General features: G+C 44.6%; 1 protein-coding gene across 4 annotated transcripts in view; it reads left to right on the forward strand.

The window, feature by feature from the left end:
- Positions 1–15558, forward strand: part of MAPRE2 (microtubule associated protein RP/EB family member 2) — a 102768-nt gene that overhangs the window by 37769 nt on the left and 49441 nt on the right. Inside the window, exon 1 of one of the 4 annotated variants that reach the window (XM_057397745.1) lies at positions 4662–4885. The exons of 2 other annotated variants lie outside the window; for them this stretch is intronic. In XM_057397745.1, the coding sequence (XP_057253728.1) occupies positions 4795–4885 (91 nt within the window). In that variant the 5' untranslated portion in view covers positions 4662–4794. Of the gene's footprint in view, positions 1–4661; positions 4886–15558 lie in introns of those variants that run through there. One more of the 4 variants, XM_057397743.1, reaches the window with a different exon arrangement.

Genomic DNA, 15558 nt, shown 5'->3' on the forward strand with positions numbered 1-15558 from the left:
TGGTCTGATTGATGCAGTTGACAGTATGTCAGTCAAATGGGAAATATGAGTTCTTTTGTATAACACAGGTCAGCTTGAAACTTCTCATATATCACATCATATCTGATATGTGTTCACTGTGTGAGTAAAGCTGCTGCTAATTCCTTTATGAATGTCTCTTTGTAGTATGTTATCGCAAGTTAGAACTGTGCACTAATTTAGGCTGGCACAAGCCAGTGCTCTCTAATAAACATGCAGTAGCAAATGCCTCATTTGTACTTCCCGTAGATAACATGCAAATCTGGATCTCCTGAGTCTTTTGTTCTTAATTTGCTAAATGAAACTTTTATTCATGGTGTATACTACCAAAAATTAGGCTGATTCTGATGCAGTCTAAGTATGCTCATGGTTATATCCATCTTGCTGTATCTACTTATGCTAGGAATAACGTATGTCTGTACCTTAATGAACTGGGGCTTCCTTGAACAAGCAACATGTGCCCAAGACTTAACACAGTAATTTCTTGCAGCTCTTCCCAAACTCTTTTTCTGATTTGCTCTTTTTCAAATCTAGATACTGTTAGCCAAGTCCTTCAGGGAAAGCCTGTTTCTGAATGAGTGTCTGATAAATATACTCTTGTGTGCGAGAAATAACTTTGATTTTGCTCTACAGAGTGTAAATCTGTTGCTTTGCAGAATTCTGTAAATCTTCACCCTGATAAAGGAAGACTATGAGAGTGGTTAAAGTAGAAAAGCAGACTACATTGATCAGGACTGCTGCTTTACAAAAGCTGTTCCTACCTTCTAGGTGTTTGCTTGCCTGAAATCCAGTTTTCTTGTTCTCTTTCCCAGAGGAAAAACTGCAGTTGTGACAGGAGTGTTCATGAAGCTCCTCTGAAAAGCGCAGTATCTGGGTCAAAATTATCCAAGCAGTGGGGAATTTCTGCAATCGTTAATTGTATTTATACTTTAGTTATGTCACATAGAAACCTCCCTAAAACTTTGGGGTTTTTTTAATCTTCTGACAAATATATCTCTACTGCAGCCATCACCTCTGTTTTCAGAAGCTGTGCATTGGTCAACCCTTATCAGTTTTAAAATGCTCATAATTTATTTCTACACTAGCTGCCTCATAAAATTCTGGCTTAAGCATGCCAGAGGTTTTTTAACACTGCATTTTGAGATTTTAGGGGATTTCAATCTTAGGTGTTATAAATTGCACTGCATGGCCTTTTTACTGCAGTAAGTGAAGCCTGGAGCAGCAAGTAAGGAGAGAGGAACTGAAAATGGGATCTCTGAGGAGAAAGGAGCAACCAGATTTTGAAGAATGATGTTTAGGCCTGTTGCAGTGTTCATTAATATTCACTCCATCCAGTTACCACAGCAGAAATAGAACTGGAATGCATGTTCTGGGGTAGGATGGTACCTTTTTCATCATCAGCATGCCTGGGACTTGCTGTATACTCCAGGGAAAGTGTGGAATCACCTTGTAGCCAAAATCAGGTGGGAAATAGGGAACAGCGAGCTAATGTGTCATGGGGATGGGATGCCCTTGAGAGGATGCGACATCTCCATCCTTGGAGATTGTCAAGGTTTTGCTAGTCTATGATTGTGCCACCAAACAGGACCTGATCTCGTGTTGGTGATGATCCTGCTCTAAGTGGGAGGTTGGACTGGATGACCTGTGTAGGTCGCATCCAGCCATTGCTTCTGTGGTTCTCAGTGCTTGAAGATCTATTACATCAGGTTTACTAATTCCACCTTTTGGCATTAATTGCTTTCCTGGCAGTTTGCTTTGCTTAGTCTGCATAACCACTTGTGAGTACTAGATTTCAGTGCTTTCAATATCCCATAGGTGGGGCTTTTTTATCAACACCATGCCGACCTTTTCTTCCTCAAGCTACTTTTCTATTTGTATGCCTACTGCATGTAAAATCTATATAGACAGCACAGCTGCAATCATCTAATAACAGCAACAAGTTCCTCTTTTTTCTCTGTGTTGCTGTATCTACTCTGAGACCTCTTTGCTCCTAGTGATGAGAGTGGGAAGAAGCAGCTGGTGGCTTCCTGCATGTAAAGATAAGAGTTGGGTCACGCATTGCTCAGAAACAGAGAAGTAAGTGGAGAGTGTACTATGCATATGGAATCCATATTGTGCCCTGTGCCCCCAGGCTGTTCTTGATCAACTGAAGAAGCATGATGCTTTCTGAAAATCAGTGCCAAGGTGCTTTAGCTGTGGCCTGGCTCAGCTTCTGTAAAGGTAAGGTACTGCATTGAGCCAGCAGGTGTGTTCTGACTTTGAATCCTAGTGCAGGAGCCAGAAGGGGTCTGGAGTGAGGCTGCTGTGTTGTCCTCACCCGCGCTTCTCTGTAGCTTTGCCAGTACACGTTATAAACAGTTTTGGAGACTTCAGTAAAGAAGCTTCTGTTCTTTGCCACTGGTGAAGAAATAAAAATACTTTTACAAGTTAGTGTAGCAGAGTGCTTTGCTGCTCGTTGGTAGCAGAGCAGCTAGGGTTATGTCTGGCAGATAAAGACCCGCTATGGAGTATTTTTATAGTGTTACCATGTAGCATTTCTGGCTTCTCCATGCTCTTGAGAGTTCCTAAGTCACTCAGTGGCCTTTTTAGCAGAATGTATTTTGTTGCTTGTTTTGAAAAAGCCTGGAAGGCAACTTTCTTTGTGGGGTTTACTGTTGCCAGATGAATGGAATGTTTTTCAATGGAGTATGTCAACTGCAAATATCCATAGGTTGGTTGCTGAAAGCAAAATTTTCAGCATATTTGAAAACCTGGCAGAAAGAATAAATAAAACCTCCTGCCATGGTGTTCAGAGGACCGTGGCAAATTGGCAGACAAATTTGAGGTTTGTTAGAGATTGCTCTGCATGCGTGTATTAATGTATACATCTGATTAAAGTCCTAGTAGTTTCTCAGCAGTCCAAGTGACATGCAGTTGGTGTTTAGTTATTGATTGTGTTCACCTTATAATCTCTCTGTGAATCCAGAGCCTGTATCATGAACATAACCATGCAAACTAAGCTTTTAGCCAAGTGTCATTTCAGTCTGAAAAGTTAGATAAAGATTATTTAAAATGTTGTAAAATCACTTTCTTTGTACAGAAAAAAAGGAGGTATAAACACAAGCAAACTCAGACTTCAGAACTGTGGAGTTTTAAAAAAATACCAGATTATGCCTCTGAGAACGTATTAGAAATACCCATATTGCTTCTATTTGATCTGCCACCTTAAAACTCATTTTGAGAGCTGGATTTGGGAGTGGGGTTTTTCAAGATGTTGGTAGATCTACCCCAATATTTTTTGCCCTTTTGCATCTAACAGCCTTGAGGTCATACGGAGCCCATAGTCACTCTTGCTGGTTTCTGTTTAGAGGAAACAATTTGTAAACAGTTGGACAGTTTGTTTCTCTAATGTGGTAAATGCGTGAGCTTTGATCCACTGTTGAGAAGTCAGGGTGGGTTCTGCCCTGGTGAAGTTCGGATGTGCTTCTGAGGGTGACCAGCCTTGCTCTGTGGTTAATGTCAGACTCTGAAGCATGTTGCTGTTCAGGCGAGGGGAGATATGCAGAAATCAGAGATATGCAGAGAGAAATGGACTGGGGCGTGGAGAGCTAAGAAATGCTTTTAAATGAAGGGGAGGAAGGGTTTAGGGATCTTGTGGATGGTGGTGCCAACGGAGCGAGCAGTGCCAGCAGTTCAGTGCTACTGCCTTGGCAGGTTTCTTTCCCTCTTGTTTCTGACCCAGGCAAGATGGCAAAGGATGTGCTGTTGGATGGTTTCTCTGTAAGCCTGAGAGCAGGAAAAAGCTGGAAACGTGCAGTGCAGCTTGACGGGTGTTTGGCTGTGCTCCTCAGTGATGCTGTAACAGGGACAGAGCCTGGTAGCTTGGGCATCCTGGTGCTTGAGTGGGAGGGGTGAAAATCTGGGTGGAGTAGTGAATTCGGGAGCAGGGGCAAAATAGCCTCGCTGAGCTTAGACCTCATGCTTTTATGACTAGGAGTCCATGATTTCTGACCTCCTTGTATTCTCACACCATTTAATGTGCATTTTATCAGCCTACTGTATCAAACACAAGGGGTGTTCTTGCGAGCTGCGGGCAGACAAGGCAAGCTTTGTGCGGTGGAAGTGGCGATACCCCAAGCACACCAGAGCAGAGCGAAGATGCTGAGGAGAGCTGGGCGGCGTTTCCCTGTCCGGATCGCGCCGCTGCCAGCTGGGCATTTTCACAGCGTGCTGCGGGCCCAACACGGAGGCAGCACCCGGAATAGCTGCCTGGTGTCGGGGCGAGGAGGAGCCGCGCTTCGAACGGTTCTCGGAAAACCAGGGCGAAACCGCAGCCGCCGCTGTCACGGGGAGAGGCGGGCAGGGAGCGGAGGAGGGAGGGGGACGTGCTTCGGTGCCGCCCACGAGTGCGGGGACACGCGTGGAGGAGGCGCGATAACGGCGTGGGTGCGCGTCCGGCGCTTTGTCTGCCCGCACCGAGCAGGCCCGCGCATTAGCGGCTCTCCCCGCACGGCCCGGGGCCGGCGGCTCTTTGTGTGGGGGCCTGGTCCCCTCCACGGGCGCAGCGGGGCGGGAGAGGCGCGGAGTCGGCCGGTTGCCATGGAGAGGGGCGGTCACGTGGGGCGGTGGCCAGGGGCTGACGTGAGCGGCGGGGCTGGGCTGGGCGGGGCTCGGCGCGGCGGGCGGGCGGGCGGTGAGTGTCGTGTGCCGCCACCTTCTGCACACCAGCAGCGCGGGGCTCGGCGGAGGCAGCCGCGGGAGCGCCAATGCCTGGACCGACACAAGCCCTGTCCCCAAATGGCGAGAACAATAACGACATCATCCAGGATAACGGGACCACCATCATCCCCTTCAGGAAGCACACCGTGCGGGGGGAGCGCTCCTACAGGTACTGCGGCGGATGGCGGGGCGGAGGGGGGGGGGGTGTGGGCTGCAGCCCGGGGGGGCGGTTGCATAAGCGGGCGGGCTGCAGCTCCCCCATCTCCCCGGTCCCGCCGGCGCGGGGGAACGGGAGCTGGCATTGTCCGGATGGGAAGCGTTCGGTGAATAGGCGGGATGTCTGCGGGGCTCGCCGCTGCCGGCGGAAGAAAGGCGGGTTGAGATAATAAAAAGCAAAAACAAAAGGGGAAAAAGGGAAGAGGGAGAAGAAAAACGGGAAGGAAGGGAAAGCGAGCCCCGCACAGGCAGCCAGCTCCCCCTGGAAAGAGCCGCAGCACCTCGCTGCGGATACCGGAGGCGGCGCCGTGCGGGAGGCGGTGGCCGGGGATGGCGGGGTGCGGGCAGCCCCTACCCGGCCCGAAGAGCGCACCGGGCGGTGGGCACTGCCCCAAAGGGCTGCTGCGTCCCTCCAGCCCCGGCACACCGGCCCGAGGCTGACAGCGGCCTCCCGCTCGTCGGGGCCGGGCTGACAGCCCCCACCCACCTCACCCCCCCGGTGCTTGCGGGAAGGGGGGGGGGGGCTCCATCCGTCCTCCTCCTCCCCCCCATCCCCCGCCACCCCCATTTTGTATTTATCGTTTCTCATTTGGGGGGGGGGGGGGGGTGGCACGTCCTTTGTCGCAGTTGTAGGCATTTTTGATGAATCGTTTGGCATGCGTTGCTGGCAGCGCTGCTGCGTTAACATCTCTGACAATATGCTCCGGCAGATAAGCTCATTAAAATTGTTTGCATTGTTTGATAAGGGTCGCGGCGTAGCCCGGAACGCAACTGGTTTGATGTGCTCCTTGCTGCCGACTCGATAAATACGGCCGGTAGCTCCCCTTATGTTAATATACAGTTATTTTAAATACTGCCCGAGTGACAGCAAGTGGTGCCTCTGCAGAGAACACGCCCCTTAAAGCTGATTTTCGAACGGCAGGAAATGATGCTGCTCTCGAATATCTGACTAAAGTGGCGAATTGTATGCTCGATTAGATGAAAACAAATGTGGATGACTTTGCTTGATTGAAGAAAATCACAGTATTTCTTCTGCTGCTGAGGAATAACAGAGCTGCTGAGCATTAATAACCTTAACAGTGAATCTTATTGTTGATCGCACACTGACGGGAGACCGTGAAATGCATCAGAGATCCTAGCGTGTGGTTTGTTTCAATACCACAAAATTTAGTCTGTCTCTCTCTCTGAATCTATTGATGCTTTGTGTAATGAAGCCCCGGATGCATGCGTTTAGCTCAAAGTAGTGAAATTGCTTTTGTAAAGACCTCTTTCTACTTGCAGAAAGATTGGAGCTCTGGCTTCCTATACTTACAATTCAGATGAGTGGTACAAGGTTCTGTTGTAGAGGAAAGCTGTATTTTTATCGTGCATCTAAGCAGAAATATGTTTTACATGAATTATCATGGATCTATTTTTAGTGCCACATGTGTCAGGTGCTACTGATTGCTATCTCACTGCTCTCCTTCAGAAGGGTTCTTCATAAAATCTCTGTTAGATGGGGTTCTCCTTATCCTCTTGCAATAGGTTTGTATGTAATTTTCTGCAGCTATCAACAAGGCAGTCATCTTATCCTTCTACCTGTCATATCATACATTGAACTGTGTCTAGGGAAGAGTCTTTGTGAGGCTGCTGTGTTAAACACATGATGACAGAAATAGTTATGTTACCCAGTTTTCCAGAAACTGTGAAGTTATTCTGTGTGTGAATAGCCTTTCATCCAAGAGAGAACTCCTTAGTCTTAGCTTTGTATCCATTTGTATCCGTACCTGGAGCAATATAGAGGGATGCAGAACTACTAACGTTAATGTCACATGTTATCTTTGAGCAGTAAATAAACAATCCAATTCAGTATTTCAGAAATAGACCTTTAATGCACTAATAAAAATTTCCACTGGGGGATTATATTCTCTTTGCCTTGTGGAAACCTATCTTGATCTACAAAGTCATAGCACCTATTTCTGTTTATTTCCCCCTTTCTTCATGGAGGTGGATGATACTTGATTTGTTTTCACCTGTAGTTGACTACTTTGTGAGGTAAATATTAGCCACAACACAAAGGAAGCGTTAAAGAAATATGTGAAAATTGTGGTGAAATTTCTTCTTGCCACTGGAAAAGAATGGGCTTTTAACTGCCATGAAAACTTTTAGAAGGTATACTAATTTGGTTTTTGATTGGTTTGAGTTGCAGCAGAAGATCACTAAATACAACAGGTTAATACCATCAGTATTGTGCCGACTGCCACACTGCACTGTTGGTGCCAGGCTGACTTTGAAGCAGACTTATGAAGCAGCCCATACAACTTCACTGTATGACACATCAGGTTGCTATGCCTCTGATTGTCAGGCTGGTTTGTTCCATCTGTATCTAGAAATATGGAATAAATAAGTCATTAAACACAGCCTGGAGCATGACACCAGATCAGCAGTTGTACTGATCTAGAAGCACGTAATTTGCTCACAACTGCAGCTTTGCTCTTAAGTTAAACTTCATCTGCCCTGTGTATAGAGGCTCAGTATTTACCTTTTGCTTCTCTCTCCTGTAATATCAGAAATGCTTTCTCATTTTACTACTTTTAACATGCTCTGTTTCATAAATATTTTAAAACAGAAGTTGTTTGATCATAATGAATGTGTTTACCAGTTTAGTCTTAAAGTTTACTGTTTCAAATACCATCTCCTACCAAAGACTTGATATCCAGCTCCTGAAGCAGACTTAGAAAGAGCTGTTTACACCATTTTATACACTAGGAAGCTGGCAATGGATGGCATTGCCCTAAGTCATCCTTTGAGTTTAGAATGCAGCAGGGAGTTGAACCTATACCATATGAGTCCCAGTTATGTGATCCGTATGCAAAGCCACAAATAGTTTTCCCAAGTCTTCCAAAGGACGTATTACATTTTGCAGACTGGGACATACAGGCCTGAGGTGTTAAGTTTCTCATCCAGCTTTACTTAGCTGGTAAATGGAAACCAGGCACTTTGGCATAAAATTTAGTCACAAGTAGATGTTACCTTTTCGGAGTAAACAACTGTAATCAATCTTTATTTCTCCAGTGAAATGCTGTTTCAGGCTTTCTGGATCTGGAGGCTGACTTTAAAATCTGTTTGGAACTAAGGTGTCATTTTTTTGGCCCAAAATAGATTTGGGCTCACTTCTGAGAACAGCATTACATTTAATTATAGTTTTACTTCTATCTTCAAAGAAGGCTGAAAAAATTCAATGAGAAACCGAATCAACAGCTTTGTGGGGAATTTTTTTGAGCAGGGCATGTCTGCAGTGCTTTTTTGTCAGACTCCAGACATCTTGTGTGGTTGTTCAGCTTGTCAGATTTTTAAAAGCAAGCTGGACGAAGAGTTTGAATATCTCCAAGTTTGAACAGCATACCTAGCCTAAACCATTCTGGTCTAAAAGGGAAAAACTGTTGTACCCTCCTTTGCAAGATACCATGTCTAACTTCTGTTTCATCTACATGCTGATAGAAAAATGGTTATGTGGCTAAGTTTAGTTTTATACCCCCAATTTCATAAAGGAAGGGGAAAGGGGACTATCTTCCTGATTATTTCTTTTCAAATCATTAAGCTTAAAGAAACTCAAAAACCCCACCAAACCTTCCTTCTTATGAGTAGGTACCTCTCTGATGGTATCTGGTTTTAGATACATTTTCCTAAATGTCATCTTCCTCTTAGAGAATGCCTTCCTCTTATGCTGTGTGTAATAATGAAAGCTTGGCGGAAGTGGCAATTTCCTCACCTACCGCTGAAATAAACCATGGGGTGTTACAGAGTGTATCTGGCTGTCTTTTACCCGGTATGAGCTGACAACTTCCACAATGAAAGTAGAGATTTACATTACAGCAAAATCTGTTTTGATCCTTGCCTTCTCAACTCCCAAAGAATTGCTGGATGCAAGCTGGTCCCGTGTGGCAAAGAGCATCCTTCCCTCTGCAGGATATGTCCCTGCCATCATCTCTGGTGCTCTGCCTTTCACACTTGTGCAGCTTTACTTGGGATACAAAGGGAGACTCATGGCTTTACCTTACTTTGAGTTAGAAGGCATTTCTTGCTCTAAAATTAGGTTCCATTGAGTATAGTAAGCAGGTAATTTCAATGAAGTAAAAAAAGACTATTTGTGTTGATAAAACTAAAGGCCCAAACTTGCTGAGAGCTGGGAAGGTGATACAGAGTAAAAGCAGTGAGTTGTCTTAATCATCCCCAGTGCAGATGGGCGCAACTGTTTTCATCCTCTGAAACTGTACATGCTAGTCAAAGCAAATGCTACTAAATATATTAGTAACTGAATTATTTTCAGGGGTGTTTTCTCTTGGCCTAAGGACTCTTATTGCATATTATGAGAATTTTGCCCTAGATTTCACTGGAAGCAGGAGAAAGGCAATAATGAATGGTCTTTTTTTTTTTTTTAAGTAAGAAAAGCAGCATGAATCATACCCTATTGATATTCCCCTTGCCTGTCGAGTCTGGGTTGCAACAAGATAGTTACTACCTATCCAAAAGAAGACCATCCTGATGAGTTTTAGCTAGCAGCTAGTAACCAGCATAAGAGGCATCATGCAGAAATCTCTCTGGTTCCTGTGGGCTTAGGTGCACTCTATTTTCCCTTCTTTCACTTTTGTAAAGCTGGCTTCCTGTTGCTGCTGCTGCTCCCCTTTAATCTTGTTTTCTGATTAGGGAGTACTTTGCCTAAGGAGAGCTGTTTTGGTGTGTTCTGCTGAGCAGAAGTACCCAAAAAGCACAGGGTGAAACTGTCTGAAGATAACTGGGAATCACATGTGAATGCATGCAAATATCTTGGAGGGTTAGGAGGATGACTCTGCTGAATACTGTGTAGTTTGAAACCTAGAGAGTCTGCCTCCATTACTGGGCTATTTCTCTTGACCTGGCTTTACATCTTCCTTGAAGGAAACGTCTTCACAATGTTTGGGGAGTTGAGGCTATTTGTTAAAATCGGGGTTTGAGAGAGGTAGCTCTGTCTGGGGGGGACACAACACACACAGCCAGTCAAGTTTGTGTAAGGAAATGAAAGTAACTCAGCAACCATCTTCTCAGTTTGCACTCAAATGCTCTCACCAAAGAGGTCTGAGTGCACCTCATTTGCACCCAGCCCCTGTGGGTTTCAGAAACATCCTGTAGGTGGGAGGCTGTTCTGGTTTTTGTTGCATGGTGTGGGGTGTTTTTTCAAAGTACCTCGTTGAGCTGCATAGCAACAGCAGTATGTTTCTGGCATACTAACAGAAAAAGGAACGAGTTTGGGGTATGTGAGAACTGAACCTGATTGCTGTCACTTTTAGAAATAGACATTTTGGCTTCTGCTTGGTTTCTTCAATGTAGCCTTCCTGAAAACAGCCACTGAAAAACATTGTGTGAAAGAAAGATGATTTGGAGGTGGGCCTGTGGACCAAGAGAGCCTGACTAAATCTATTTTTCTGAGGTTTTTCCTTTGCTACACAAATGGCTAGTCTGAGGGACAGCTTGCCACACACAAAACAGGTTGGACTGGAAGAATGTTTTCCCAAGTAGCATACCTGTACTAGTCTTTTGAGATATAATACTTATTTAGGAGGCAGTAACAAAAAATAAGTGTAGTAGGTCTGCATTCCAAGCCCTGGCATTTGTTTTAAAACTATCTTCGGAGGTTTTGGGTTTGGGGCTTGGGGGTAGGTAAGTTAAATTTAAATCTTTTCTCCTTCTTTGTGCCCAAAGCTAATTATAGCAAAGGCTTGGTAAAGAAGAAGAAAAATTGTGTGCCAGCTTTTCATTTAGGAGATGCAACTTTCAGCCTTTGTTTGATAATTGAAAACGAGTGGTCTCACCACATCTGTTCTCAATCACATCAACCACTGAAGGGGGGTGGCACAAAAGCTGTAGTGTGGAGTAAGCGTGGTGGCAACAGCAAGGCTCATACTGCACCAGGACAGTGTTTGGATACTTGTGTCCTCCTCGCTCCCCGAATTCTGGCCTTCTGTTAGCGGCACTGATTGCTCACTGCCAGTGTCAGTGCTAGGGAGCGTAAATGCAAAACATCCGTGTTTCTTCAGTGGATGGTGGTAGCTGTGCACTGTGTAGCTGTTTGGATCTTGCTCAGATCTCTGCTGCCTGACTCACCGACAAAGCATCTTCTTCATATTGTTTCATTATAATTAGGTGGGAGGGGAAGGGGAATATCAGCTATAGAAGTTTACTGAATATGCATTTAACTGTTCAGGTTTTAAAAGCAGTGTTTTTTTTTTTTTTATTTTTAGCACAATTCTGCTGTCTTCATCCTATTGCGTGTTTAATTGAAAATCAAAACTTTGCCTGTGATATTTTGATGTAATTTTGCCTAGTATTCTGCTGGTATACTAAGTTTTAAACATTTGGTAGAGAAGGCTCTGTACACTGAAAGCACGCTCATTAAATGGCTCTGCTTAACCACTCTAAAATGATTTCTTGTTTCCCATGCTCAGTGAAGGGTGCTTTTGTGTTAAATCTGTTGTTTTGCTATGCTATCCAAACAGGAAATGTAAACATTCATCAGCGAGTTGAGACTTGAGGATGTAGCTTCCGTAGGAAATCCTACAACTGAGCCAAATCTGCCTGCCTGCAGAGGAATATGCCATGCAGGTCGTGGGTCTTTATCTCCTCTTACATACAGCTGCCTTGCATTGCTTATTCGTGTTGACTGGGGGAGGGAAGGGGTTTGAAATATGGGAAAGTGATGGAATATAGAGCTTATGAATCTAGGTCCTGCATGGTTGGAGGGGCAAGGACAGAAAACTTGGTGTGAGCTCATGTGAATTTAAACAGAAACTGAGTGGTCTGGGGCAGTGTTTAAACAAGCTATGCAAACTGAAAGATTCTTGGTTTGGAGTTTGGTATTTCTTCTGTGTAAAATGGGCCCTTCTCCAGTGTAGCAGTTGAAAGAGTAAAGGAATAGCTTATTTTGCTCTAATGGTATAGTGTAAAGCAGTGCTGTACGTCCTGTTTTTCCATGTGGTTGTGTGTGTTGTTTGGGAGGTTTCATTTTCAATGCTATGTGTCTTGGCAATTTGGAGCCCTGACAGCTAGTTAGCAAGACCCGTGGACGTCAGTTTTGTCCTTTAGGAGTAACTCAAGTGAATATCCCCCCTACAGCAGGGTTCCTTACTATGTACAGATTTCCTACCCAAGCAGCTGTAATTATTCAGAGATGCACATGAATGCAAATTCTTGCCTGTCACTCTGGAATGTGGTGTTGATACTCGGAAGGGCTTGCTGGCAATATATATTAAACAATTTTGGAGGAATGAAAATTCATTTTAGGCAGATTTTACATGGTCGTTATGCTTCACTGCTTAAGGTTAATCTCTATGGAGCTAGTCCAGTAATATCATGAATAGGAAGCACTGAAATATTTGAAGTAGAATGTGTTTGCTTTACTTATGGATTCAGTGTTATACAAATCATAGCTTATTAAAATAACTATAGAATCTGTGAGTAATTGTTTGTGTGGAAGTGGAGTACATAGCCCAGTGATATGAAAGTCCCACAGGAGCTTTTGTATACAGAAAGACTATGCTGTGTAGGAATGCCTGGAGTATGGAGGTAGTGAAATGATAATTAGTTGAATAGAAGGGATATATTTTCCTAAAAGTACAACATTCATCTGGAAGTAACTGTTCTGTTAGAAACCTTGTCATGCAGAATGGTGTTAATTGTATTCCACTGAATTGTTGTTTGGAGTCTATATCACTCCTTGCCCATATTAGTGTTTCAGAGTTACGCAAGATGTAGAATCTGAATCAGGATCTGAAAACAGTTTTCAGATACCACATTCGTTCACAGAATTTGTGAATTCACAGAATCACAGAATGGTTGAGGCTGGAAGAGACCACAAGAGCTTGTCTAATCCAGCCTCCCTTCTCAAGAAGGGTCACCTAAAGCACATTACTCAGGGTTGTGTTCAGATGCCTCTTGGAAAGAGACTCCATGACCTCTCTGGGAAACCTATGCTCCAATGATCAGTCACACTCACAGTAAAGAAGTTGTTCTTTATGTTCAGGTGGAACCTCTTGTGTTTGGTGGAACCTCTTGTGTTTTAGTTCATGCCCATCATATCTTGTCCTACTGTCTGGCACCAACAGGAAGAGTCTACCCAGTTGTCAGACTCATGAAGTCATAGAATCATAGAATTGTTAGGGTTGGAAAGGACCTTAAGATCATCTAGTTCCAAGCCCATTTGCCATGGACAGGGACACCTCACACTAAACCATGTCACCCAAGGTGCTGTCCAGCCTGGCCTTGAACACTGCCAGGGATGGAGCATTCATAACTTCCCTGGGCAACCTATTCCAGTGCCTCACCACCCTCACAGTAAAGAACTTCTTCCTTATATCCAATCCAAACTTCCCCTGTTTAAGTTTTAACCCATTACCCCTTGTTCTGTCACTACACTCCCTAATGAAGAGTCCCTCTGCAATCCTTATAGGCCCCCTTCAGATACTGGAAGGCTGCTATGAGGTCTCCATGCAGCCTTCTCTTCTCCGGGCTGAACAGCCCCAACTTCCTCAGCCTGTCTTCATACGGGAGGTGCTCCAGTCCCCTGATCATCCCTGTAGCCCTCCTCTAGACTTGTTCCAATAGTTCCATGTCCTTTTTATGTTGAGGACACCAGAACTGCACACAATACTCCAGGTGAGGTCTCACAAGAGCAGAGTAGAGGGGCAGGATCACCTCCTTCGACCTGCTGGTCACACTCCTTTTAATGCATCCCAGGATACGGTTTGCTTTCTGGGCTGCAAGCACACACTGAAGCTGGCTCATGTTCATTTTCTCATCAACCAACACCCCAAAGTCCTTCTCTGCAGGGCTGCTCTGAATCTCTTCTCTGCCCAACCTGTAGCTGTGCCTGGGATTGCTCTGACCCAGGTGTAGGACCTTGCACTTGGCATGGTTAAACTTCATCAGGCCACCTGACAAGCATGTCAAGGTCCCTCTGGATGGCATTCCTTCCCCCCAGGGTACCAACCGAACCACACAGCTTGGTGTCATCGGCAAACTTGCTGAGGGCGCACTCAATCCCACTGTCCATGTCAGCAACAAAGATGTTGAACAAGTCATAAGAATTATTATTTTTTGTCCTGTATTTCTGCCTGCAGACATTTTTAATCTGTGCCTCTCAGCAGTGGGGGTACTGTAGAACTACCTTGTCTCTTAAGCAGCTTTATTTTTAATATGGTGAGGTGGTTGTTTTTCCCTGAAGTACTATACAGTATGAACCTGGTGATGCTGGTAAAGATGAACATGAGTCAGCAGTGTGCTCTTCCAGGGAAGAAAGCCAAGCCAAGCCAATGCTAGGCTGCATTAGCAGGAGCATAGCCATCAGCTCCAGGGAAGTTATTGTTTTCCTGTGGTTTTTCTGAGACCACATCTTGCATACTGTATCTGATTTTGGCCTCTCCAGTTTGGGAAAGACAGGGACACACTGAAGTGAGTGGTGTGGAGAGCCACCAGGATGGTCAGAAGGCTGGAGCGTGTGAGCTGGGTTTGGTCAGCCTGGAGAAGAAAAAGCTCAGGAGGAGGGAAGATCTCATTGCAGTCTTTAGCTATGTAATGGGTATGGTTTGGTAGAGAAGGTGCAGCCAGCTTCTTCCCTGAGGTGCCTAGGGAGAGGATGAGAGGCAATGGCAGACAGCAGCTGCAACAGTAGAAAGGACTTCAGATACTGGGAGAAAAATGTTCACAGTGGGGATAGTCAAGCCCTGAAAGAAGTTGCCCAGAGATACTGTAGAATATCTGTCCTTGGAGAGACTCAAAACTCAGATACATGGGACAACCAGCAGCTTTTTCTTGCTGGCTCTGCTGTGAATGGGAGGTTGGAGCCAGTATCTCTGGAGTTCCCCGCCTACCAGAGTCACTTTATGATCTTATTCTGTAACTCAAATAAGCATTAACAGCTCTTGAGCTCAAAACATAGCACACTAAACAGAATCATGAAATCAGGCACTTTAAAAGTGAAAGGAATATCATACACTAACAAATTTGTACTGCCACCGAGGTGAAATGATCCTATCATCATAGGTTCCAAATGGAAGAGGAAAGTGTGTGTATGCAGTCTCAGTTTGGCTGCATCAATTTTGTCTGTTTTCTAGCTTAATTCTCACAAAAAGCTATACTGCTGCTGCAGTGTCTTCATTACTTCATACTGCGTTCTTCAAATCACAGGGAACAGCTTCTGCAATTCAGTACCCAGGCATGACCAAAAGTCTGTAAACACACAGTAGAGCAATGGGATAGATTTGCTGTGTCATAAAAATAATTATGCACATTGCAGATAAAGATTATGTCTTGAAGTTGAAAGCTGGTAAATTACCCCCTCTACTTTTAAGGAATTTTTCATTTCTTATATGTAAAAGTATTAACATTATTGGTAAGTTTAATTTGCAGGAAATGTTTAACTTTGAGCACAGAATTAAACTGTGCCAGCCATGTGCTTAGTCTAACATGCTTTTACAGGGAGTGGTGCAAAACTGTCTTCTTGTATGACCTACAGCAACACTGAGAGGCTTGAAGAAACTAAATATTCACATTACAGCATAGGTTATTACCTTCTTAACTGCACTTATATGTAGTCAAAGGTAATTCAAGCAATAA

This window comes from Pezoporus wallicus, unplaced genomic scaffold (genome assembly GCF_028554395.1).
Source record: "Pezoporus wallicus isolate ANWC-B61680 ecotype Strahan unplaced genomic scaffold, APGP_CSIRO_Pwel_v1 contig_227, whole genome shotgun sequence".
NCBI lineage: Eukaryota > Metazoa > Chordata > Aves > Psittaciformes > Psittacidae > Pezoporus > Pezoporus wallicus.